This window comes from Oncorhynchus mykiss, chromosome 2 (assembly GCF_013265735.2).
Source record: "Oncorhynchus mykiss isolate Arlee chromosome 2, USDA_OmykA_1.1, whole genome shotgun sequence".
Classification (NCBI taxonomy): Eukaryota; Metazoa; Chordata; class Actinopteri; order Salmoniformes; family Salmonidae; genus Oncorhynchus; species Oncorhynchus mykiss.
In genome coordinates, this window is record NC_048566.1 from 27,651,468 (window position 1) to 27,678,211 (window position 26,744).

Here is a 26,744-nt window from a genome sequence, read left to right on the forward strand (position 1 = left end):
TTATATAATTTTAAACCTAGTGAGTATAGTGTTAGATGTTAGGTTATTTATTTAGTACATTTTTATTTTTCAAGTAAAGTATAAGGGAGTTGTACTCCAGTTTAGTAGGTGGCGGTAATGCAACAAATTGGATGCCAACCACCGTTAAACTTCATAGAAGAAGAAGACGAAGAGAAGGCGGCGGCGGCAGTAGTGGCAGTGAACACCGAACACTAATTTATGCTGCAGTCTCGCCTCTGAGCTAAAAGCATTGTTGTCCCATTTCGGCGTCTGTACATTTCCAGGAAGTTCTAGCAAACGCGGTGCATTCATTCAATCCTGTGAATTCACATCCCGGTTTCAGCTGGTAGATAGATAGATACATAGATAGATATATAGTTTATAGAATACTTTATTATAACTTGACACTCAAAAATGCGCAGAAGGACAGACGGTCAAGAAGCCACTGGAGATGCTAGGACAGACAAAAAGGTAGCTAGCTATCTACTGTACTTCGCTAGGCTGCTAATCTAACGTTACTAGCTCGGTTAGCTAGCGAGACAGAAATGTCGACACCACTGCCATCTCCTCTCAGATGTTCAGATCAAACTGAACTAGCTAAGTACTACCGCAAGGCATAGCTAGTAGCCTAGGTAATTGCTTTACCTAGCCCTGATATTACTATCTTCCATTAACGTTACACTGGTTACATGACTTAACTTACATGTGGACACAATGCTTTAGTTAAAGCCATACCAAGGCTCATTGCAGAGGCATTTTGACTGACACATGTTTATGTAACTATGGCTTACTGACAGCTGCAACTGCCAGCTAGGTAGCTTATCCACACTTTGATATAACATGTTGATTATTATTCTATGACAGACTGACAGACAGACTGCAGGTTCAGGAGAGACCAGTCAACAACAACAACAACATCGACCACAACAAGGGGCTAAAACGAGCAGGTGCTGGTCGACTGTTACCTCAGTTGGAAAATGTCTCCTCCTCATCATCCTCATCCCTCCCTTTCTGAACTATGCATCATTGCAAAGAGAGGGCCAACTGTTACTGCCAGAAGGTAACCTGCTGCAGACATGACATTCACCTTCCTGCCTCCCTGACATTCACTTTCCTCCCTCAACTTTATTCTTTAATGAGTACAGAAGGTCAATAAAACCATTACATTATGATTAAGATTATCAGCATTGATTAATTTGTATCTTTTTTTTTCAGGTGGTGAAATTATAGATATCGGTTTAGGTCAAAAGATGCACCTGATGTGCAAAGGACAAGGACAGCCAGTTGGTAAGTCTGCTAGCTTGCCAGAAATGTCAACACAACTGTCATCTCCTCTCAGATGTAAGCCCTAACTACTCTGTTTCCTGTGTAGTCATACTGGATGCCCCCACTGGTATGTCCTCTGACATCTGGTTCCATGTACAAGAGAACATTGCACTGCTAACCAAGGTAAGGAGAAATACAGAACATCGTTTCAGGCAACTCTGTTAATGATTCAACAGTTCTAGAAGGGTTTTATTTTTGTGGGACAAACAAATTGATGGACTACATTCCCTGACCAGAATTGTGTATAATATGATTGCAAATATTGTCCTGGTTCCAATGTTTTTGTGACAACTACTGATGTGAAAAAGGCTTAAAAAACACATTTGATTGTTCCCATTTTCCCACCCACAGGTGTGCACTTATGACAGAGTGGGACTGGGGTTCAGTAAAAGAGTCCTGCAGAATGAAAGTACAGGGACGGAGAAAGTCTGGGGGATGTCAACCACTGGACGGTAAGCATCTTGTTTTCTCTATCCTGTCATTTTAAAGTTTTACCTACAGTGCCTTGCGAAAGTATTCGGCCCCCTTGAACTTTGCGACCTTTTGCCACATTTCAGGCTTCAAACATAAAGATATAAAACTGTATTTTTTTTGTGAAGAATCAACAACAAGTGGGACACAATCATGAAGTGGAACGACATTTATTGGATATTTCAAACTTTTTTAACAAATCAAAAACTGAAAAATTGGGCGTGCAAAATTACTCAGCCCCCTTAAGTTAATACTTTGTAGCGCCATCTTTTGCTGCGATTACAGCTGTAAGTCGCTTGGGGTATGTCTATCAGTTTTGCACATCGAGAGACTGAATTTTTTTCCCATTCCTCCTTGCAAAACAGCTTGAGCTCAGTGAGGTTGGATGGAGAGCATTTGTGAACAGCAGTTTTCAGTTCTTTCCACAGATTCTCAATTGGATTCAGGTCTGGACTTTGATTTGGCCATTCTAACACCTGGATATGTTTATTTTTGAACCATTCCACTGTAGATTTTGCTTTATGTTTTGGATCATTGTCTTGTTGGAAGACAAATCTCCGTCCCAGTCTCAGGTCTTTTGCAGACTCCATCAGGTTTTCTTCCAGAATGGTCCTGTATTTGGCTCCATCCATCTTCCCATCAATTTTAACCATCTTCCCTGTCCCTGCTGAAGAAAAGCAGGCCCAAACCATGATGCTGCCACCACCATGTTTGACAGTGGGGATGGTGTGTTCAGGGTGATGAGCTGTGTTGCTTTTACGCCAAACATAACGTTTTGCATTGTTGCCAAAAAGTTCAATTTTGGTTTCATCTGACCAGAGCACCTTCTTCCACATGTTTGGTGTGTCTCCCAGGTGGCTTGTGGCAAACTTTAAACAACACTTTTTATGGATATCTTTAAGAAATGGCTTTCTTCTTGCCACTCTTCCATAAAGGCCAGAGTTGTGCAATATACGACTGATTGTTGTCCTATGGACAGAGTCTCCCACCTCAGCTGTAGATCTCTGCAGTTCATCCAGAGTGATCATGGGCCTCTTGGCTGCATCTCTGATCAGTCTTCTCCTTGTATGAGCTGAAAGTTTAGAGGGACGGCCAGGTCTTGGTAGATTTGCAGTGGTCTGATACTCCTTCCATTTCAATATTATCGCTTGCACAGTGCTCCTTGGGATGTTTAAAGCTTGGGAAATCTTTTTGTATCCAAATCCGGCTTTAAACTTCTTCACAACAGTATGTCGACCTGCCTGGTGTGTTCCTTGTTCTTCATGATGCTCTCTGCGCTTTTAACGGACCTCTGAGACTATCACAGTGCAGGTGCATTTATACGGAGACTTGATTACACACAGGTGGATTGTATTTATCATCATTAGTCATTTAGGTCAACATTGGATCATTCAGAGATCCTCACTGAACTTCTGGAGAGAGTTTGCTGCACAGGAAAGTAAAGGGGATGAATAATTTTGCACGCCCAATTTTTCAGTTTTTGATTTGTTAAAAAAGTTTGAAATATCCAATAAATGTCGTTCCACTTCATGATTGTGTCCCACTTGTTGTTGATTCTTCACAAAAAAATACAGTTTTATATCTTTATGTTTGAAGCCTGAAATGTGGCAAAAGGTCGCAAAGTTCAAGGGGGCCGAATACTTTCGCAAGGCACTGTATAACTGCTTGCCCCAGAATACCAAAATGAAGCAGTTTTAGGCTTCTCTGTCATGCAAATTTTCATCCTTTCCATCTTGTTTTTCATGCATTGTTAATGTAAAGTGTTACCTAATAGGCCTCCTGAGTGGCGCAGCGGTCTAAGGCAGTACTACCGGCGTCACTACAGATCCGGGTTCGACACCAAGCTGTGTCGCAGCCGGCCGCGACCAGGAGATCCATAAGTTGGCGCACAATTGGTCCAGCGTTGTCCGGGTTAGGGAGGGTTGCCGGCCCGGGATGTCCTTGTCCCGTCGTGCTGTAGCGACTCCTGTGGCGGGCCGGGCGCATGCACGCTGACACGGTCGCCAGGTGTACAGTGTTTCCTCCGACACATTGGTGTGGCTAGCTACCGGGTTAAGCAGGCATTGTCTCAAGAAGCAGTGTGGCCTGTCGGGGTCGCGTTTCGGAGGACGCATGGCTCTCGACCTTCGCCTCTCCCGAGTCCGTACTGGAGTTGCAGCGATGGGACAAGACTAACTACCAATTGGATATCACGAAAAGGGGGTAAAAAGTACAAAAAAAATAGTGTTACCTAATAGTCTACTACTACAGTCAAGGTAACAGGTGTTTGATGCAAGTTATTCTAAAGCCCTGATTCTCAACAAGCACACACACCATTCCCTATCAGATTTAGTATTCCCCTTGGCTAAGCGCCATGTGGGGCCACCTCATGGATTGTCCAATCAGAGACATCGGGGTCCATTGCCCCACAATCTCCCTGCCATGGCCTGCCCTGTCCTTGACTCTCCCCTAATCTCTGTGGCTGACAAAGGAACGTGTTGTTAAGCATTAAATCTGTCTGAGTGATGGGTGGATGTCGTTGTGGTTGTATGTAGACGGTCAGGTCAGCAGTCTCTGTTACCTTGGGATCTGGCCCAGGCTAACAGCAGAGCAGGCAGCCGCCGCCTTCTGATACAAGCAATCAATTACCCAGAATTCAATAAGCTGGCAAGCTGAGGGTTTGATGACTGCATTCCTCTCTTCTCTCTGCTGCTGAAGTGAAACCTCTTCATCCCGGCCTCTTCGCTCCTCTCCAATGTTGATTTATTAGTGTAAGAGACCCAACACATCAGATGCGTCTGTGGGGAGCTGCGTTTCACTTGATGTTCTTTTTCTGTTGTATCTATCCTGCTTTACAAGGCAAAGTAGCCAGGGTCTTCTTCCACTAGGCTTCTTTACACTGGCTGATTTCAAGGGTTTCAATTGCAGTGTTTCTGTTGTTATGGTGTAGCTGCCGACTTAGGGTTTGATGTGTTTTACTGTAAAAGCCCTTTGTGACAGCTGTGGTTGTAAAGACATACGTTTGATGAATTGATGTCTTTTCCCCCTACAGAATGGTGGACAACCTCCACCGCCTCATCGGTTTAGCTGGTCTAGCCACGCCTCTCATCCTGGTGGGGTCTGAACTGGGCACGCTCAACGCCAGGTTCTACAGCCATATCCATGACGCGTGAGTCTCCCTGCCCACCTAGCCTATATTTTCCATTGAGATCCCATTGCTAACTCGTTTCTTTTTTCCAAACTTGCCACAAGTCAAAATATATTGAGATCGCTTAGTGATAGGTACCCTCCAAAAGTTGGTTGATATGTTCATATGTCAAAAGTGGTTGTGTAGATTCAGCTTTATGCCTCTATCCCAAATGAAGGGGAAAGATTTGCACAGTTTGACAAACTTTGAGCGTTCTCACTTTCTCATCCCTGTTTGAGTTCCATCCTATTACCTCTCACATTATTGACTACAGTAACTCCAGTACTTCAAAAATATCATCACAATCTGTAGATACTCAGCACTGCATCAAACCCAGGGGCATCATAAATGATCTACCCCCACTCCCCACATCCCTACCAACCCCCATTTCTGAGAAACCTAGTGATTAACATGAGCAGGGAGGGATCAGCCTCCCGGCCCGAGGTGAGAGATTTTGCATTTCATCAGCCCATCAGCACATCACGTGCGTCAGTTAAGAGATTAAATTAAGCGATGGTGAGAGGATGACACATGCAGAATAAAATATATTCCTCCCTGGATGTGGTGATGGGGTGTGGGCCCATCCATCTGTCTGCCAGTGGGCCTGGATCAATCAGACAGAAAACCGGGGCAGAGAAATCCTTCTCACACTCATTACGGACAGGACAGGAAGGGTATAGGGGATGGGTCAGAACGGACACTGGAGGCCCACTTCATCACTGTTTCTTTCTCTTTTTTTCCTCACTGTCATCTCTCTCTCTCGCTCCCTCTCTCTCGCTCCCTCTCTATCGCTCCCTCTCTCTCGCTCGCTCTCTTTCCCTTTATTTGTTTTTCTTCCCTCCCCCTCTTCTGTTCTCAGGCAGGTGTCAGACCTTGTCCTTATTGATCCCATTCCAGAGGACATCTTTGAGGAGGACCAGTGGCAGAAGTACTGGTAAGTCACCTCGAGGAGGAGGAACGGAGGGGAGGGAGGGAAGGGAGAAAGGAGGAGCAGAGCGAGTTAGTAGTACTGTGTTACTCAAGCCCTTGACTCCATCCATATTTGCTGTATGGATAGTGGATAGGATCCACTGTAGTTGATTATCTCTGTTGGACAGGAAGCAGCATTAACATGATTAATGAGGCCAAAGGAACTCATTAGTAGATCCCACTCTCTTTCATCAGGAAGAAATGAGAGCGGAGAATAGGGTTGGGGAGAGATGGCACACATTTTAATAAGAAGTCTCTTTTTTTTCCCTATGCATGATTCATGTCAAGCTGTGGATAATGGACATATAACCCTATTCATATTCATTGTTCATAAATTACCATATAGGATATTATGATAATCAGGCAGGACATTAGTGAAACTGTCAGTAATTCACAGTCATCAGTAAATAGCAGTGATTTACATAACAATATGGTAATATGCTGTAAAACAATACAGGTAAACACGTGAAAAGATGTAAGCTGAAATTAGTTTGACCCTACCATTTATAATATTGCTTTTCTTTGTATCAATTGGAGGCTGAGTGCTACACGCTCCCCAAGCGTAATATCTTTGAACAAAAACATTGTATTCAAAGGTATTATTCATGAACAAACACTTTCCATATGCTTTGCAAAAAAACAAAAACATTTGTTATGCAAAATTCTTGTAACTTTTCCAAAAAGTCTAAGTTTTCCATAAATTGCACTTGGAAGATTCCTGGAATAAGCAATGAATATGCAGGAAATCTGAGGATCCTCCAAACGGTGGGATTTCTGGAAAACCTGTGAATTTGAGGAAAGTTCCAGGGATTTTCCGTCCCTAGTTTTGTCTCTGTTATTTCCCTCCACCAGCATCCCATTTGCTCTGTGGGGTTATATAACATTTCATTTCTTTAGTGAGATAAGAAATGAGTCGATGAAAATGGCCTAATTTGTACGTGACTGTAAGTGGAGCCGTGTCATTTATCAGAGATATGTTTCCAATTATCCTCTGATTAATAGGCATTCATTTAATTTCCCTGCTGCCTAGCAGACTACAGTGTACTGGCTGGAGATCCAATTAAAGGAAAGGATTGCTGCATAAAGTAGATTTATATTATTAGTCTCTGATTTTTAGATAGGAAACAGGAAATATGTAATATCAAGATTACTGAAACCATTTTTGTAGTTCTATCCGGAGCCACCGAAGTGTGTGTGTGTGTGTGTGTGTGTGTATTGACATTCATTAGAACATAATACAAGTGCAACAACGTCCGATACAACTTAACATTCATACAACGTTGCGTGCACACACACACCGTGATGATACCTGAGGAGACGGTATCAGCGAGGCTCTTCTCTGCCTGGGCTCCAGGATTTACACATCAAAGTCCTTCTCATTAACCACCGCTCTTTCCCAAATTACTGCTGTTTTACCAGACAAAATGAATCGGCACCGTCTCCTGAGAATTTCTCCTTTTTATTTTATAATTTTATTTTAGATTAACTTGAAAGTAGAGTGAGATGGAGACTAGAGTTCCCTAGCCTGGAATCCAAACTGATATGCTCTATTTCACCATTGTCTCAGTTTGGATCCCAGGCTATATCTTTCCTTTTGGTATTTCTCCTCTGAGGCTAGGAGCCAGAGATAATACTTCCTGATGAGAAATAAAGTCAGCAGAACGGCAGGAGTTAGTGGAAGCCCCTCTGTCTAGCCATACAGATTGCATTCATTCAGGGACGTGGTTTTAGTCGTATCCCTACAGGATGAAGCGCATACAATGAGTTTGTTTTCTTTTCCCTGAAAATGGGTCTTGTGAAGTTGACCCAATTTTATATGTACAGTATCTTCGCGTTCGCACTTGATGATAGTGTAATATTTAGCAGAATCACATAAATCTGCAGTCAACCCTACACTCTCCCTAAAGTCTACAGTAGACAATGGCCTACATGTAAATGTAAGACATTGGCATGAAGGCCAGATTCCTAATATCTACTGTAACAGTCAGTGTTTAGTGTTTTATATAGGAAGGAGATGGGGAACCATAGATACCAGACTTTATAATTGGACCTCTTAACTTGTGTATGTGAGAGACGGTGTTTGTGTGTGTGTGTATTAGAGTTGGTATATTACAGAATGAATTTGTCTTCTAGAAAATATTGACTCCTATTTAATATAATCCAAAACAGGGGGAAGTATTCTATTTTAATGAGCTTGTCCTTATTGTTTGTTTAATGAGCGTTGCTTGATTGTCAAAACACCATTTTACTCTAGCTTTTCAAATGTGTTTACTCAAACTGAATCCTTTGCATCATGAAATCACTGGGCTATAACTATTTAGAAATAGGCTAATTGCATTCATGATGTTGCTTATTTTCCTTATTTCAGATATTCAGGACAAAGTTGTTTTCATGTTAGTATGAGCAACATCTGCCCTCTTCATAATATCAAGTAGAAGAAAATGACAATGCTGGTTAAAGGTGAGAGGAAGATGGCTTAGTGTCCTAAGAAGGGGTTTACTTTAAAGGGTTAATGGTTGGTTAACCTGCAGGGACATTTTAAATGAGCAGAACCAGAGGGTCAAAGCAATGTGTCTGATGGTGTGATGGAAGCCCCACCTGATTGGCTGTCTCTCAGCAGGCACACATGAGCTACTGTACCAGCTGGTGTGGTGGGCTTGGCCTGGACATGGCCCAGCTGGGGTGGTGGGCTTGGCCTGGACATGGCCCAGCTGGGGTGGTGGGCTTGGCCTGGACATGGCCCAGCTGGGGTGGTGGGCTTGGCCTGGACATGGCCCAGCTGGGGTGGTGGGCTTGGCCTGGACATGGTCCAGTTGGGGTGGTGGACATGGCCCAGTTGGGGTGGTGGGCATGGACCAGTTGGGGTGGTGGGCATGGACCAGTTGGGGTGGTGGGCATGGATCAGTTGGGGTGGTGGGCATGGATCAGCTGGGGTGGTGGGCATGGACCAGCTGGGGTGGTGGGCATGGACCAGCTGGGGGGGTGGTCTGGTGGTGGACCTGGTCTGGTGGTGGATCAGTCTCACCTGTATGGACACCTGATAGAGTTATGAGTCCAGATGGAGACTCCATATCACATCCAGCCAGGCCCCATTCATCATTGATCCCTCATTAGTACCCTGGGCACACTGAGGATACAGACTGTCTCAGACGGCCCTGGGAACACTGAGGATACAGACTGTCTCAGACGGCCCTGGGAACACTGAGGATACAGACGGCCCTGGGCACACTGTGTGTGTTCCTGTTTCGCTGACACTCAGACCCCCCTAGCCAGACCGCTAGCGGAGGAAGGTAGGCAGAGATAGTTTTGTTTGACTGTCACTTTGTCAGATGATGGACTGGTGTGATCGGCTTAGATGATTCCTCTCGTTTAATTTGATTTATAAATCAAATGCTTTTATTTTCACTTTGTTTGTTGAAAGTGTGTGTCCATCTCAGCTTTCCGTCGCAGTTTTACAGGCTGGGTAGCAGGCTGGTTCTGAAACACATGACTAAAAAGGGACCGTCTCTAGGGTTGAAGTTGTGAGCTGACGTTTCCAAAAATAGTCAAAGGACGTGCATGAGGTTGAATGTGACGTTATTGATGACACCTCCAATACCAGAGCTGATGTAAAGATCTTTCCATACTCTGTGACCTAGTGGAATGGACAGTAAACACCAGGAAATATGACGCACTCTGTTAGGATATCGATTGAGGATAATTGAAAAACCCTGACTGCGCGTGTGAATCTTTCAAGTGTGCGTGAGAGAGAGGGAGGGAGTGTTACTCTGCGACAGAGAATAACCATGACTCCTATGTTTCTTTCTGCCTCTCAGACCCTCTGCTAACTGTTAGAACAGCACAGCTCCCCAGAGACGAGCAGGAGAGTCAGGAACCCCAATTAATTGTAATTGGCACCGCTGTAAGCATAACTATTGTTGCTCCGTTCCACTAATGAAGCAGGGCTGTCTCGGGCCCCCATGTATTTCCTCCACTAGAATCTATAGTATTGATTCGGGGAGGAAGGAACTGCTGCAGGTCTGGCTGTTCTGGGTAGTACAACACTGCCACACTTTGGCCAAGTGGGGAATTGCTCTGTTGGTTTAATAAAAAGGCCATCTGTCTGCAGTCATTCATTCATGTCTCTAGTTTCAGTAGTTGTTCATCACCAGGAAGAATGGCACTTTGATTTCATTTACAAATGTTCGCAGCTTGAATGTGACTGGATCCCTGTATTAGAAGTATTTCCAAGTAACACTACAAGGTAGCAATGAGAATAGTTTTACCTTCTGTTTGGTGCCACTGTATTCCACAGGAATCTCCCAATGAATCACTTGTAGTTTTATATTACACTTTCTGTTTGACACTCGTGTAATAGTCCTCGTTCCGTTTTCTCTCGTGTAATAGTCCTCGTTCCGTTTTCTCTCGTGTAATAGTCCTCGTTCCGTTTTCTCTCGTGTAATAGTCCTCGTTCCGTTTTCTCTCGTGTAATAGTCCTCGTTCCGTTTTCTCTCGTGTAATAGTCCTCGTTCCGTTTTGTCTCGTGTAATAGTCCTCGTTCCGTTTTCTCTCGTGTAATAGTCCTCGTTCCGTTTTCTCTCGTGTAATAGTCCTCGTTCCGTTTTCTCTCGTGTAATAGTCCTCGTTCCGTTTTCTCTCGTAATAGTCCTCGTTCCGTTTTCTCTCGTAATAGTCCTCGTTCCGTTTTCTCTCGTGTAATAGTCCTCGTTCCGTTTTCTCTCGTAATAGTCCTCGTTCCGTTTTCTCTCGTGTAATAGTCCTCGTTCCGTTTTCTCTCGTGTAATAGTCCTCGTTCCGTTTTCTCTCGTAATAGTCCTCGTTCCGTTTTCTCTCGTGTAATAGTCCTCGTTCCGTTTTCTCTCGTAATAGTCCTCGTTCCGTTTTCTCTCGTGTAATAGTCCTCGTTCCGTTTTCTCTCGTAATAGTCCTCGTTCCGTTTTCTCTCGTGTAATAGTCCTCGTTCCGTTTTCTCTCGTGTAATAGTCCTCGTTCCGTTTTCTCTCGTGTAATAGTCCTCGTTCCGTTTTCTCTCGTGTAATAGTCCTCGTTCCGTTTTCTCTCGTGTAATAGTCCTCGTTCCGTTTTCTCTCGTGTAATAGTCCTCGTTCCGTTTTCTCTCGTGTAATAGTCCTCGTTCCGTTTTCTCTCGTGTAATAGTCCTCGTTCCGTTTTCTCTCGTGTAATAGTCCTCGTTCCGTTTTCTCTCGTGTAATAGTCCTCGTTCCGTTTTCTCTCTTTTTTAAAAATTTTTTTTTTACCTTTATTTAACCAGGCAAGAACAAATTCTTATTTTCAATGACGGCCTGGGAACAGTGGGTTAACTGCCTGTTCAGGGGCAGAACGACAGATTTGTACCATGTCAGCTCGGGGGTTTGAACTCGCAACCTTCCGGTTACTAGTCCAACGCTCTAACCACTAGGCTACCCTGCCGCCCCAGGGTAGCCTCATACCCGTGTAATAGCTGCAGGTTGATGTTTATTTTCATGAATCTTGCCCAGGAGGCAGAACTGACCCATTTCTGTTAGATGGGCCAGCTGCAAAGTTAAAATTGTGTATCGTAAAATGTATGAAAACCAAAATGTACTTTTTGGATGTAATTTAAGATCAGGGTTAGGCATTAGGCTTAAGAGTGTGGTTAGGGTTATGTTTAAAATACGATTGTATGAATTTGTGGCTGTGCCAGCTAGTGACCACTCTGCAGGGTTGCCTCCAAGGGGAAGATTCATGACAATAAAATGCCACCCTGCGTAATTGTCCATGTACTGTGTTCTCTCCTAGTCATGTAATAGAACATGTTCTACATTCTAGCCTACTTAATAGTCCCTTTTATGTGTTCTAATGTAATTGTCCATGTTCTGTGTTCTCTCCTAGTCATGTAATAGAACATGTTCCACGTTCTACTTGTGTAATAGTCTATTTTGTCCATGAGCTCCCTCTCAGGTAATGGAGGCCCTGCATATGGAATGACATGCTAATGAGGCAGGGCCCCCTTATCTTGTCGGGGGGCCAAATTCCGACAGTGAATTGCGACAGTTGTAACAAAAGTAACAGAGCGTCTATTCAGCCTGCACTAATCCAGATGGGAAAGTCAAACAGCAGAAAGTCCGCCGCACAAACTCATTTCATCACGTTATTCATTTAGATATTGCCTTGCCGCTCCTGAGGAGGAAGGGGAAAGAAGAGCCCTCTGAAATGACCAACATGGCTGAGGCGTTTTGCACATGGTTCCTCCACTCCCTCTCCCCTCTTATCGCCTTAATTCATCCCGCCAATCTGGGCTGTCTTTACCCGCTAAATTTCCCTTTGACACGCATGCCTTCCCTCGCATAATCCTCCCTCCCGGGCAGAATTAAAAATGGAGGGAATAAGGAGGGACAGGTGGCTGGAGAATCTTTGAAATAATGCGACAGACAGACAGACAGAGCAATGATTTGACCAGATTCAAACAGGGGCTGATAAAGTTTATGGAGAGGAAAAGGTGACAGGTAGAAATGTGTGGAGACAGAGAAGTCCCTAAAGAGCCAGGTTATAAGAGTCCCTTCTAAATTGTGGGGCGAGAATGACTTCAGGGGTGAAATAGTGGCAAAGAAGATGATAATGTCAAAATGTCAGTCTTTAAATGTCTGATTTGAAGAAAATAAATGGTCTGTGAGGCTGAAATTGAGAAAGGTAGCAGCAACTTTTTTCCTGTCTGCTGCCACCATTAAACTTTTGTCTATTTGTGAACTCTTAAAAGCCCTGCTACAATACAGCCATTAGGGGTACGGCATTGCCATCAGCCATTTGGGTTGGTTGCTGTGTAGCAGGTAGAACGTCCCATTGATGGCAGGTGTATTGTTGCTGAAGTTTAAGATTGGAAGACTTAACATTTGTTTCTCCAAATACCTGAGGCTCAATCAGGCTACAGCCTCGTCTAGACATCAGGCTCCAGCCTCGTCTAGACATCAGGCTCCAGCCTCGTCTAGACATCAGGCTCCAGCCTCGTCTAGACATCAGGCTCCAGCCTCGTCTAGACATCAGGCTCCAGCCTCGTCTAGACATCAGGCTCCAGCCTCGTCTAGACATCAGGCCTTATGGATTTACATCCTTTGACAAAACTTGATATCGCAACACGTGGGAAATAACAAGCCAATGTCAACTTGAGGTGAAAGCTGTGGGGTGAGCACTTTGGGTCGGGGGGTGCGCACTCTAGGTTGAGGCCTGGCTGTGGGTCTGACTAGCACTGTGGGGTGGGCTGACGCCTGGGTCTTGGGGCTGTGGGCCTGACGAGCACTGTGGGGTGGGCTGAGGCCTGGCTGGAGGCTGTGGGCCTGACTAGCACTGTTGGGTGGGCTGAGGCCTGGGCCTTGGGGCTGTGGGCCTGACTAGCACTGTTGGGTGGGCTGAGGCCTGGGCCTTGGGGCTGTGGGTCTGACTAGCATTGTGGGGTGGGCTGAGGCCTGGCTAGAGGCTGTGGGTCTGACTAGCACTGTGGGGTGGGCTGGGGGCTGTGGGTCTGACTAGCACTGTGGGGTGGGCTGTGGGTCTGACTAGCACTGTGGGGTGGGCTGAGGCCTGGCTGGAGGCTGTGGGTCTGACTAGCACTGTGGGGTGGGCTGAGGCCTGGGTCTTGGGGCTGTGGGTCTGACTAGCACTGTGGGGTGGGCTGAGGCCTGGCTGGAGGCTGTGTGGGCCTGACTAGCACTGTGGGGTGAGCTGAGGCCTGGCTGGAGGCTGTGGGTCTGACTAGCACTGTTGGGTGGGCTGAGGCCTGGGCCTTGGGGCTGTGGGTCTGACTAGCACTGTGGGGTGGGCTGAGCCCTGGCTAGAGGCTGTGGGTCTGACTAGCACTGTGGGGTGGGCTGGGGGCTGTGGGTCTGACTAGCACTGTGGGGTGGGCTGAGGCCTGGCTGGAGGCTGTGGGTCTGACTAGCACTGTGGGGTGGGCTGAGGCCTGGGCCTTGGGGCTGTGGGTCTGACTAGCACTGTGGGGTTGGCTGAGGCCTGGGCCTTGGGGCTGTGGGTCTGACTAGCACTGTGGGGTGGGCTGAGGCCTGGGCCTTGTGGCTGTGGGCCTAGCAGTTGGGCGACGGCTGTGGGGATAGCTGTGAGATTCAGAGCTGTGGGGTGGGTTGGCTGAGAGCTAGGGCTGGGGGTGCACTGAGGGTAAGGGCTCAGGGCTGTGGGTGGTCTGAGCAAAGTGGATGGGTGGGCTGAACACTAGGGGTGGGGCGGCTGAGCACTGGTTGTTGGGTGGCGGGGGGGGCAGCTGTGAGGCGGTCGCCACTTGATTGGGCTCTGCAGGCTGAGACCAGCCAATTCAAAGCACCAGTGAGCCGAGACCGATTGGCCCTCCTGAGTTACAAAATCCCAGCGCTGCTCTCCTCATTTGCCCCCCAAAATATCTCTCATTCTCTCCTGTCAAAATGTCTGTTAGAGAAAGTTTGGGATTTTGGTATCATATTTCTAATGAATATTCCCAATAGGTCTGTTTTTAGACCAATGCAACATTGTCTATATGTCACACTGTTGGACACCAGATTGTTCAGAATAAACACATCGCTATGATGTTGTAGTTGAAACTAAGATCAAAGACTCTGCTAGCCTCATCTCTCCCCTGCAATCTTTCAGCTTAGAGGGTTTATTGCTGCTGGCCTAAAGAACAGTGAAACCCATCCTAAAGAACAGTGAAACCCATCCTAAAGAACAGTGAAACCCATCCTAATGAACAGTGAAACCCATCCTAAAGAACAGTGAAACCCATCCTAAAGAACAGTGAAACCCATCCTAAAGAACAGTGAAACCCATCCTAAAGAACAGTGACACCCATCCTAAAGAACAGTGACACCCATCCTAAAGAACAGTGAAACCCATCCTAAAGAACAGTGAAACCCATCCTAAAGAACAGTGAAACCCATCCTAATGAACAGTGAAACCCATCCTAATGAACAGTGAAACCCATCCTAAAGAACAGTGAAACCCATCCTAAAGAACAGTGAAACCCATCCTAAAGAACAGTGAAACCCATCCTAAAGAACAGTGACACCCATCCTAAAGAACAGTGAAACCCATCCTAAAGAACAGTGACACCCATCCTAAAGAACAGTGAAACCCATCCTAAAGAACAGTGAAACCCATCCTAAAGAACAGTGAAACCCATCCTAAAGAACAGTGAAACCCATCCTAAAGAACAGTGAAACCCATCCTAAAGAACAGTGAAACCCAGCCTAAAGAACAGTGAAACCCAGCCTAAGGAACAGTGAAACCCAGCCTAAGGAACAGTGACACCCAGCCAAAAGAACAGTGACACCCAGCCAAAAGAACAGTGACACCCAGCCAAAAGAACAGTGAAACCCAGCCAAAAGAACAGTGAAACCCAGCCTAAGGAACAGTGAAACCCAGCCTAAGGAACAGTGAAACCCAGCCTAAGGAACAGTGAAACCCAGCCTAAGGAACAGTGAAACCCAGCCTAAGGAACAGTGAAACACAGCCTAAGGAACAGTGAAACCCAGCCTAAGGAACAGTGAAACCCAGCCTAAGGAACAGTGAAACCCAGCCTAAGGAACAGTGAAACACAGCCTAAGGAACAGTGAAACCCAGCCTAAGGAACAGTGAAACCCAGCCTAAGGAACAGTGAAACCCAGCCTAAGGAACAGTGAAACCCAGCCTAAGGAACAGTGAAACCCAGCCTAAGGAACAGTGAAACACAGCCTAAGGAACAGTGAAACCCAGCCTAAGGAACAGTGAAACACAGCCTAAGGAACAGTGAAACCCAGCCTAAGGAACAGTGAAACCCAGCCTAAGGAACAGTGAAACCCAGCCTAAGGAACAGTGAAACACAGCCTAAGGAACAGTGAAACACAGCCTAAGGAACAGTGAAACCCAGCCTAAGGAACAGTGAAACACAGCCTAAGGAACAGTGAAACCCAGCCTAAGGAACAGTGAAACCCAGCCTAAGGAACAGTGAAACCCAGCCTAAGGAACAGTGAAACCCAGCCTAAGGAACAGTGAAACACAGCCTAAGGAACAGTGAAACCCAGCCTAAGGAACAGTGAAACCCAGCCTAAGGAACAGTGAAACCCAGCCTAAGGAACAGTGAAACACAGCCTAAGGAACAGTGAAACCCAGCCTAAGGAACAGTGAAACCCAGCCTAAGGAACAGTGAAACCCAGCCTAAGGAACAGTGAAACCCAGCCTAAGGAACAGTGAAACACAGCCTAAGGAACAGTGAAACACAGCCTAAGGAACAGTGAAACCCAGCCTAAGGAACAGTGAAACCCAGCCTAAGGAACAGTGAAACCCAGCCTAAGGAACAGTGAAACCCAGCCTAAGGAACAGTGAAACCCAGCCTAAGGAACAGTGAAACCCAGCCTAAGGAACAGTGAAACACAGCCTAAGGAACAGTGAAACCCAGCCTAAGGAACAGTGAAACCCAGCCTAAGGAACAGTGAAACACAGCCTAAGGAACAGTGAAACACAGCCTAAGGAACAGTGAAACACAGCCTAAGGAACAGTGAAACCCAGCCTAAGGAACAGTGAAACACAGCCTAAGGAACAGTGAAACACAGCCTAAGGAACAGTGAAACCCAGCCTAAGGAACAGTGAAACACAGCCTAAGGAACAGTGAAACACAGCCTAAGGAACAGTGAAACCCAGCCTAAGGAACAGTGAAACCCAGCCTAAGGAACAGTGAAACACAGCCTAAGGAACAGTGAAACACAGCCTAAGGAACAGTGAAACACAGCCTAAGGAACAGTGAAACACAGCCTAAGGAACAGTGAAACACAGCCTAAGGAACAGTGAAACCCAGCCTAAGGAACAGTGAAACACAGCCTAAGGAACAGTGAAACACAGCCTAAGGAACAGTGAAACCCAGCCTAAGGAACAGTGAAACACAGCCTAGGGAACAGTGAAACCCAGCCTAAGGAACAGTGAAACCCAGCCTAAGGAACAGTGAAACACAGCCTAAGGAACAGTGAAACACAGCCTAAGGAACAGTGAAACACAGCCTAAGGAACAGTGAAACACAGCCTAAGGAACAGTGAAACCCAGCCTAAGGAACAGTGAAACCCAGCCTAAGGAACAGTGAAACACAGCCTAAGGAACAGTGAAACACAGCCTAAGGAACAGTGAAACACAGCCTAAGGAACAGTGAAACACAGCCTAAGGAACAGTGAAACACAGCCTAAGGAACAGTGAAACACAGCCTAAGGAACAGTGAAACACAGCCTAAGGAACAGTGAAACACAGCCTAAGGAACAGTGAAACACAGCCTAAGGAACAGTGAAACACAGCCTAAGGAACAGTGAAACACAGCCTAAGGAACAGTGAAACACAGCCTAAGGAACAGTGAAACACAGCCTAAGGAACAGTGAAACACAGCCTAAGGAACAGTGAAACACAGCCTAAGGAACAGTGAAACACAGCCTAAGGAACAGTGAAACACAGCCTAAGGAACAGTGAAACACAGCCTAAGGAACAGTGAAACCCAGCCTAAGGAACAGTGAAACACAGCCTAAGGAACAGTGAAACCCAGCCTAAGGAACAGTGAAACACAGCCTAAGGAACAGTGAAACACAGCCTAAGGAACAGTGAAACACAGCCTAAGGAACAGTGAAACCCAGCCTAAGGAACAGTGAAACACAGCCTAAGGAACAGTGAAACCCAGCCTAAGGAACAGTGAAACACAGCCTAAGGAACAGTGAAACACAGCCTAAGGAACAGTGAAACACAGCCTAAGGAACAGTGAAACACAGCCTAAGGAACAGTGAAACCCAGCCTAAGGAACAGTGAAACCCAGCCTAAGGAACAGTGAAACCCAGCCTAAGGAACAGTGAAACCCAGCCTAAGGAACAGTGAAACCCAGCCTAAGGAACAGTGAAACACAGCCTAAGGAACAGTGAAACACAGCCTAAGGAACAGTGAAACACAGCCTAAGTAACAGTGAAACACAGCCTAAGGAACAGTGAAACACAGCCTAAGGAACAGTGAAACCCAGCCTAAGGAACAGTGAAACCCAGCCTAAGGAACAGTGAAACCCAGCCTAAGGAACAGTGAAACCCAGCCTAAGGAACAGTGAAACACAGCCTAAGGAACAGTGAAACACAGCCTAAGGAACAGTGAAACACAGCCTAAGGAACAGTGAAACACAGCCTAAGGAACAGTGAAACACAGCCTAAGGAACAGTGAAACACAGCCTAAGGAACAGTGAAACACAGCCTAAGGAACAGTGAAACACAGCCTAAAGAACAGTGAAACACAGCCTAAGGAACAGTGAAACACAGCCTAAGGAACAGTGAAACCCAGCCTAAGGAACAGTGAAACACAGCCTAAGGAACAGTGAAACACAGCCTAAGGAACAGTGAAACCCAGCCTAAGGAACAGTGAAACCCAGCCTAAGGAACAGTGAAACACAGCCTAAGGAACAGTGAAACACAGCCTAAGGAACAGTGAAACACAGCCTAAGGAACAGTGAAACACAGCCTAAGGAACAGTGAAACACAGCCTAAGGAACAGTGAAACCCAGCCTAAGGAACAGTGAAACCCAGCCTAAGGAACAGTGAAACCCAGCCTAAGGAACAGTGAAACACAGCCTAAGGAACAGTGAAACACAGCCTAAGGAACAGTGAAACACAGCCTAAGGAACAGTGAAACACAGCCTAAGTAACAGTGAAACACAGCCTAAGGAACAGTGAAACACAGCCTAAGGAACAGTGAAACACAGCCTAAGGAACAGTGAAACACAGCCTAAGGAACAGTGAAACACAGCCTAAGGAACAGTGAAACACAGCCTAAGGAACAGTGAAACACAGCCTAAGGAACAGTGAAACACAGCCTAAGGAACAGTGAAACACAGCCTAAGGAACAGTGAAACACAGCCTAAGGAACAGTGAAACCCAGCCTAAGGAACAGTGAAACACAGCCTAAGGAACAGTGAAACACAGCCTAAGGAACAGTGAAACCCAGCCTAAGGAACAGTGAAACACAGCCTAAGGAACAGTGAAACCCAGCCTAAGGAACAGTGAAACCCAGCCTAAGGAACAGTGAAACCCAGCCTAAGGAACAGTGAAACCCAGCCTAAGGAACAGTGAAACCCAGCCTAAGGAACAGTGAAACCCAGCCTAAGGAACAGTGAAACCCAGCCTAAGGAACAGTGAAACCCAGCCTAAGGAACAGTGAAACCCAGCCTAAGGAACAGTGAAACCCAGCCTAAGGAACAGTGAAACCCAGCCTAAGGAACAGTGAAACCCAGCCTAAGGAACAGTGAAACCCAGCCTAAGGAACAGTGAAACCCAGCCTAAGGAACAGTGAAACCCAGCCTAAGGAACAGTGAAACCCAGCCTAAGGAACAGTGAAACCCAGCCTAAGGAACAGTGAAACCCAGCCTAAGGAACAGTGAAACCCAGCCTAAGGAACAGTGAAACACAGCCTAAGGAACAGTGAAACCCAGCCTAAGGAACAGTGAAACCCAGCCTAAGGAACAGTGAAACACAGCCTAAGGAACAGTGAAACCCAGCCTAAGGAACAGTGAAACACAGCCTAAGGAACAGTGAAACACAGCCTAAGGAACAGTGAAACCCAGCCTAAGGAACAGTGAAACCCAGCCTAAGGAACAGTGAAACCCAGCCTAAGGAACAGTGAAACCCAGCCTAAGGAACAGTGAAACACAGCCTAAGGAACAGTGAAACACAGCCTAAGGAACAGTGAAACACAGCCTAAGGAACAGTGAAACACAGCCTAAGGAACAGTGAAACACAGCCTAAGGAACAGTGAAACACAGCCTAAGGAACAGTGAAACACAGCCTAAGGAACAGTGAAACACAGCCTAAGGAACAGTGAAACACAGCCTAAGGAACAGTGAAACACAGCCTAAGGAACAGTGAAACCCAGCCTAAGGAACAGTGAAACACAGCCTAAGGAACAGTGAAACACAGCCTAAGGAACAGTGAAACACAGCCTAAGGAACAGTGAAACCCAGCCTAAGGAACAGTGAAACCCAGCCTAAGGAACAGTGAAACACAGCCTAAGGAACAGTGAAACCCAGCCTAAGGAACAGTGAAACACAGCCTAAGGAACAGTGAAACACAGCCTAAGGAACAGTGAAACCCAGCCTAAGGAACAGTGAAACACAGCCTAAGGAACAGTGAAACACAGCCTAAGGAACAGTGAAACACAGCCTAAAGAACAGTGAAACCCAGCCTAAGGAACAGTGAAACCCAGCCTAAGGAACAGTGAAACCCAGCCTAAAGAACAGTGAAACACAGCCTAAGGAACAGTGAAACCCAGCCTAAGGAACAGTGAAACCCAGCCTAAGGAACAGTGAAACACAGCCTAAGGAACAGTGAAACCCAGCCTAAGGAACAGTGAAACACAGCCTAAGGAACAGTGAAACCCAGCCTAAGGAACAGTGAAACACAGCCTAAGGAACAGTGAAACCCAGCCTAAGGAACAGTGAAACCCAGCCTAAGGAACAGTGAAACCCAGCCTAAGGAACAGTGAAACACAGCCTAAAGAACAGTGAAACACAGCCCAAAGAACAGTGAAACCCAGCCTAAGGAACAGTGAAACACAGCCTAAGGAACAGTGAAACACAGCCTAAGGAACAGTGAAACCCAGCCTAAGGAACAGTGAAACACAGCCTAAGGAACAGTGAAACCCAGCCTAAGGAACAGTGAAACCCAGCCTAAGGAACAGTGAAACCCAGCCTAAGGAACAGTGAAACCCAGCCTAAGGAACAGTGAAACACAGCCTAAGGAACAGTGAAACACAGCCTAAGGAACAGTGAAACACAGCCTAAGGAACAGTGAAACACAGCCTAAGGAACAGTGAAACCCAGCCTAAGGAACAGTGAAACCCAGCCTAAGGAACAGTGAAACACAGCCTAAGGAACAGTGAAACCCAGCCTAAGGAACAGTGAAACACAGCCTAAGGAACAGTGAAACACAGCCTAAGGAACAGTGAAACACAGCCTAAAGAACAGTGAAACCCAGCCTAAGGAACAGTGAAACACAGCCTAAGGAACAGTGAAACACAGCCTAAAGAACAGTGAAACACAGCCTAAGGAACAGTGAAACACAGCCTAAGGAACAGTGAAACCCAGCCTAAGGAACAGTGAAACCCAGCCTAAGGAACAGTGAAACCCAGCCTAAGGAACAGTGAAACACAGCCTAAGGAACAGTGAAACACAGCCTAAAGAACAGTGAAACACAGCCTAAGGAACAGTGAAACACAGCCTAAGGAACAGTGAAACCCAGCCTAAGGAACAGTGAAACACAGCCTAAGGAACAGTGAAACCCAGCCTAAGGAACAGTGAAACCCAGCCTAAGGAACAGTGAAACCCAGCCTAAGGAACAGTGAAACCCAGCCTAAGGAACAGTGAAACCCAGCCTAAGGAACAGTGAAACCCAGCCTAAGGAACAGTGAAACACAGCCTAGCCTAGGGCTGTTTTCTAATCATATTCCATGCATTGCTCTATAATCATACTCCATTCTTGTCAGTTTTGAAAAATTGCATTTGGGGATAATTTAATATCAGGATTGGAAACCATTTATATTCTTGTCTGTTAAAGGAAGAGGCATGCAAGTACACTGAACAAAAAATAAACGCAACAGTTTATTTTGCCTTTATTTAACTAGGCAAGTCAGTTAAGAACAAATTCTTATTTTCAATGACGGCCTCGGAAAATTGGGTTAACTGCCTGTTCAGGGGCAGAACAACAGATTTGTACCTTGCCAGCTCGGGGGTTTGAACCTTCCGGTTACTAGTCCAACGCTCTAACCACTAGGCTACCCTGCTGCCCTGTTAATGAGTAACAGTTCATATAAGGAAATCAGTCAATTGAAATAAATTAATTAGGTCCGAATCTATGGATTTCACATGACTGGGAATACAGATATGCATCTGTTGGTGACAGACACCTTTAAAAAAAAAAAAATAGGGGGATGGATCAGAAAACCAGTCAATCTGGTGTGACCGCCATTTGCCTCATGCAGCACAAAACATCTCCTTCGCATAGAGTTGATCAGGGTGTTGATTATGGCCTGTGGAATGTTGTCCCACTCCTCTTCAATGGCTGTGTGAAGTTACTGGATATTGGCGGGAACTGGAATCCAGTGCATCCCGACCACGCTGAATGGGTGACATGTCTGGTGAGTATGCAGGCAATTGAATAACAGGGAGTAATTCAGCTTCCAGAAATTGTGTACAGATCCTTGCGACATTGGGCTGTGCATTATCATGCTGAAACATGAGGTTGATAGCGGCAGATGAATGGCACGACAATGGGTTCAGGATCTTGTCACGGTATCTCTGCATTCAAATTGCCATTGATAAAATGCAATTGTATTCGTTGTCCGTAGCTTATACCTGCTCTTACCATAACACCACCGACACCATGGGGCACTCTGTTCACAACGTTGACATCAGCAAACTGCTCGCCCACAGGACGCCATACACGCTGTCTGCCATCCGCCCGGTACAGTTGAAACCGGGATTCATCTGTGAAGAGCACACTTCTCCAGCGTGCCAGTGGCCATCGAAGGTGAGCATTTGCCCACTGAAGTTGGTTAAGACGGCAAACTATATTCAGGGCAAGATCCCGGTGAAGACGAGCACGCAGATGAACTTCCCTGAGATGGTTTCTGACAGTTTTCAAAAATTGTACGCTCTCTCAACTTGAGACATCTGTGACATTGTTGAGTGACAACTGCACATTTTAGTGGCCCTTTGTTGTCCCCAGCGCAAGGTGCACCTGCATAGTGATAATGCTGTTTAATCAGCTTCTTGATTATCTTAGCAAAGGAGAAATATTCACTAACAGGGATGTAAACAAATTTGTTTAGAACATTTGAGAGAGATGACATTTTTTTTTGTGCATATGGAACATTTCTGGGATTATTTTTTTTTCAGCACTTTATATGTTGTGTTTATATTTTTGTTCAGTGTATATTAAGAAATGTTTTGCACAAACGTTTTCAAATATATTCATTTTGGCCATTGGTGCCCGCAAAAAAAAAAAAAGTAATACGCATGACTCTGAGTCAGGTAGGTGTTGGGCTGGTGTTGCTAAGCTTTTCATTCCTGACAATCTGATGTGTGTTTCTCTCTAGGTACAGTATGTGTGTGTCTTGTGTATTTGTCTCTATAAGTACAGTCACATGTTGTGTTCTGTGTCTCTATAGTTAGTCACATGTTGTGTCCTGTGTCTGTAGGTACAGTCAGCTGGTGCCATCCCTCCAAGCTATGCAATTCTCAGCTGCCACAGGCATCAGCCGCATCCTCATCATTCTGGGGCTGCTAAAGCCAGCCATCATGGGGGACAACATCGCTGAAGACCTCATACAGAGACAGGTGAGTCTGACTGAAACATCGCTGAAGACCTCATACAGAGACAGGTCCATCATAAAGACCAAATTAACATATCTGGGGTCAGGTCAATAGCTCGTATGTTCTCAATGTCTTATTTTGAAACAATGCATTTGAATGTGTGATTTTAATGTGCCTCAATATACCTGCTGACACCAGAAATGAAATTCCCTATTCTGTTATTGGGCAGGAGGAGATGTCCAGGTGTGATGGTTCAACCTTGTTGTGTTGGAGAACAATCTCTAACATAGCCACAGAATGGAGCTAGTGGTAGAGTAATGATCGTTCCTCAGAAGGGAGGGAAATGAACTGTGACTATTGATAACTGCTCCAGGTTAAAGTCTAAACGGTTTGTTAAAATATATTGGTTCTATTTCCTGGAACCCACTTTTTGATAGCAACAGAGATGGACTTATTTCAGCTTTTGAATACTACAGTTACCAAGGCGTTAAGGACATCAAGTGAGTCATTTTGCTTAAATTGTAGGGAAAGAGAAAGGGTTGGAGAGAGACAAGTGAAGATTATAATGCACACACACACACTTACTTTCAGGCCATGGTCCAATGTTATCATATGTCTTTGTGTTCTCAGAAGTACCTCCTCAGTAACCCCGCCCACCAGAGCAGTGCTGTAGATGAACATTTTTTCCTGAATGAAAGTGCTTCTCAAGTCAGGTGAGACGAACATACAGTACATGTGAATGTAATATCAAGCTGTCATCACACAATCATTTTGGATATGCTCTACAGTATATCCAGAATTTACAAGTGTAAAAGCAAACTTATTTTGAGATTTGTATGTAATGTTTTGATAATTTTTCAGGGAAATCTCCAAATTCAAACCCCTCTCTAGTAGGACTTCTGTGAGTGTGATTATTGGGGATTCTTTTGATGAGCAAATTCCTGCTGCTCTAAACCAAGTGAGTAGTGTACAACCTTCCTCCCTCTATTAGTCTGTCTAGTGGCTGGCCCAATTTAATTTCTCAATCTTCACCCTGAAGTGTGTAGTCAATGGGTAGGGTTGAAAAAGTCCAAGAACTTTCAAGGTAGCAGGTAGCTGACTAGTGGTGGCTATTCAGCAGCCTGATGGTCTGGGGCTAGAAGCTATTGGCCAGTCTGTTAGTTTTAGCCATGAAGCTCCTGTACTGCCCTCGTCTGATTCGTCACTCGGGTGGCTGAGGTTCCTTGATGGGACCGTTGATGAGAATGGGGGCGTGCCCAGCTTGGTTCCTCCTGAAGTCCACAATCATCACCTCGTCTGTTTCGCTGACGTTGAGGGAGGGGTTGTTCACCTGGCACCACACCGTCAGAGTGCCTACCTCCTCCCTGTATGGCGTCTTGTCATGGTTGGTAATCAGGCCTACTACTGTCGTGTCATCAGCAAACTTGATAATGGAGTTGGAACTGTGTGAGGCCACGCAGTCATGGGTATACAGGGAGTACAGGAGGAGACTAATAAGATGCACCCTTGTGGGTCCCCCGTGTTGAGGATCAGTGTGGAGGAGATAATGTGGCATATCTTCACCACCTTGGGGCGGCCCGTCAGGAAGTCCAGGACCCAGTTGCATAGGGAGGACGTAAGTCCCAGGGCTGTGGGCTCAGGGGGCTCTATGGTATTGAAGGCCGAGCTGAACAGCATAGGAAAATATTCCAGTCCATGTGATCAAAACAGTCTTGAAGCATGGATTCTGATTGGTCAGACCAGCAGTGTACAGACCTGACCACCGGAACTTTCCTCTTGAGTCTTTGTTTGTAGATGGGGAAGAGCAAAGTGGAGTCATGGTCAGATTTTCCGAAAGGAGGACAGGAGATGGCCTTATACCTGTGTTAATAGTAATTCGGAAGCACGGTTCTCAAATGACTTTTGTTAAAAGTTCTCCACGACAATGAATGTTGCCTCCGGGTCCTCGGTCTCCAGTTTATTCAGGGTCCATTGAAGGTCTTTGAGATATTTTTGGTGTGAGTTTAGGGCGGGATGTACACAAAAGTAGCGATAATCCCTGAAAACTCTCGGAAGGTTAAAATGGTGACATTTGACCAAGTATTCCAAGTTGGGAGTGCAGAAGCTCGCATGTTTCTGTGAGTGTTTCTTGTCGCACTACTTGTTATTGATCATAAAGCAGAGCCCTCTGCCTTTGTTCTTGCTAGAGAGAGCCCTCTTCCTATCCGCTTGATGAACTGTCAAACACGCTGTTTGTACATAATCTGTTCGTATGTGGGAGGAAAGTCGGGTCTCAGAAAAACAGAGTATGTTGCAGAATCTGATGTCCCTCTGGAAGGAGATCCTCGCACTAAGTTCATCAAGTTTATTCACTAATGGTTGAACTTTGGAGAGAAGTATGCTTGTTAATGGAGGATGGGTCACCCAGCGTCTCAATCTCACTAAGACCCTCCCACATCTGCCTCTCCACCTGTGTCTATTTCCTGCTCTCCAGTAGGACTCCCAGGCAACCCGGCACCTCACCGAAGAACCTTGACCATTGTTCCGCCGTCTTTGGGAATTCGAGAAAGTCGGGTGGACGGTGTGACTACCAAGCAATTCATATTCCAATAGTTCTACCTGGGGGGTATGAAGTAATGCACAAAACAAACTGAGTAAGAACATTTTTAGAAAAACACTAGAAAAAGTAGAAACCTGCAATGTTTTGTAGGAGCTCGAGGTGATGCTCCACTCATTGCTGCCGTCTTAGCCAACGCCTGCACTAGTTCAGGGGGACGGCACTACTGCACAGTGCACACTTCGGGGAGAAAGGGGATGGATGGAATTGGGATAATGGATATTGACTGTTTCTCGCAGGGCCCTCAAACTAACTCAAATGAACATTGACTGACTATATGTGCTTCCACATCAGATGGTGGCCCAGCTTCAGAAGACGTTACTGGAGCAGACTTACCCCTCAGCCAACCAGATCCATGTTAAAGGAGGGGACCGCAGGATGATCTACAAGAGGCCATCTGTTGTTAGCGAACACCTGTTGAAGCTGGTGTCCCAACGGCAGTCCAAACAGCAGAGCCAATGACCATAGAGATCTATAGAAGACATCTAGTTCTATTGCTCTAATTTCAAGGTTCAAATTCTGTGCCAGTGACACACTGATTCTGCTGATAAATGTCTCAACTACACTCACAACTGGAAGATGAAGTCATATGTCAGAGGTTCCATGTTTAGTTTTTTTCCAGTGATGATTTTTGACAGGAACACATGTCAAGTACAAATATTAGACAGTTTTGCCTTAATGTTTGTAAATAAATAATAAAGTCTTCTGAATTTGTGTCTGTGTTAACTCTATCTTTCTGGGATGTATTCAGTCTGTAAAGCTGCAGCGTTACAGATCCCATGATAGGATGTAAAGGTTATTTCCGATTGAGCCGACACATGCGGTGTTTACCGTGAATGCAGTCTCCTCTAAAGCGGGAACATTGACTTTAAATTTGGTTCACGCTGTACAGCTGAATTTCCGTGATGTGG

The 26,744-nt window shown here is 45.7% G+C and overlaps 1 protein-coding gene across 3 annotated transcripts; it reads left to right on the forward strand.

The window, feature by feature from the left end:
- The first annotated feature begins 143 nt into the window (after positions 1-143).
- Positions 144-26,547, forward strand: LOC110485628. 3 transcript variants are annotated; one of them, XR_005036074.1, is made up of 12 exons: positions 144-471; positions 865-1,060; positions 1,216-1,287; positions 1,373-1,449; positions 1,678-1,778; positions 4,829-4,945; positions 5,823-5,897; positions 23,123-23,261; positions 23,868-23,950; positions 24,099-24,195; positions 25,711-25,870; positions 26,128-26,269. XR_005036074.1 is itself a non-coding variant. In XM_021556734.2 (11 exons), exons 1-11 carry the CDS (start codon positions 415-417, stop codon positions 26,293-26,295), a joined length of 1,182 nt encoding a protein of 393 aa, XP_021412409.1. In that variant the 5' UTR covers positions 144-414; the 3' UTR covers positions 26,296-26,547. The 3 variants fall into 3 exon arrangements, 2 of the variants coding, with proteins under 2 accessions (XP_021412409.1, XP_036800045.1); XM_021556734.2 differs by lacking the exon at positions 25,711-25,870 and having other exon boundaries at positions 26,128-26,547; XM_036944150.1 differs by lacking the exons at positions 144-471; positions 25,711-25,870 and adding an exon at positions 520-632 and having other exon boundaries at positions 26,128-26,547.
- Positions 26,548-26,744: the final 197 nt, after the last annotated feature.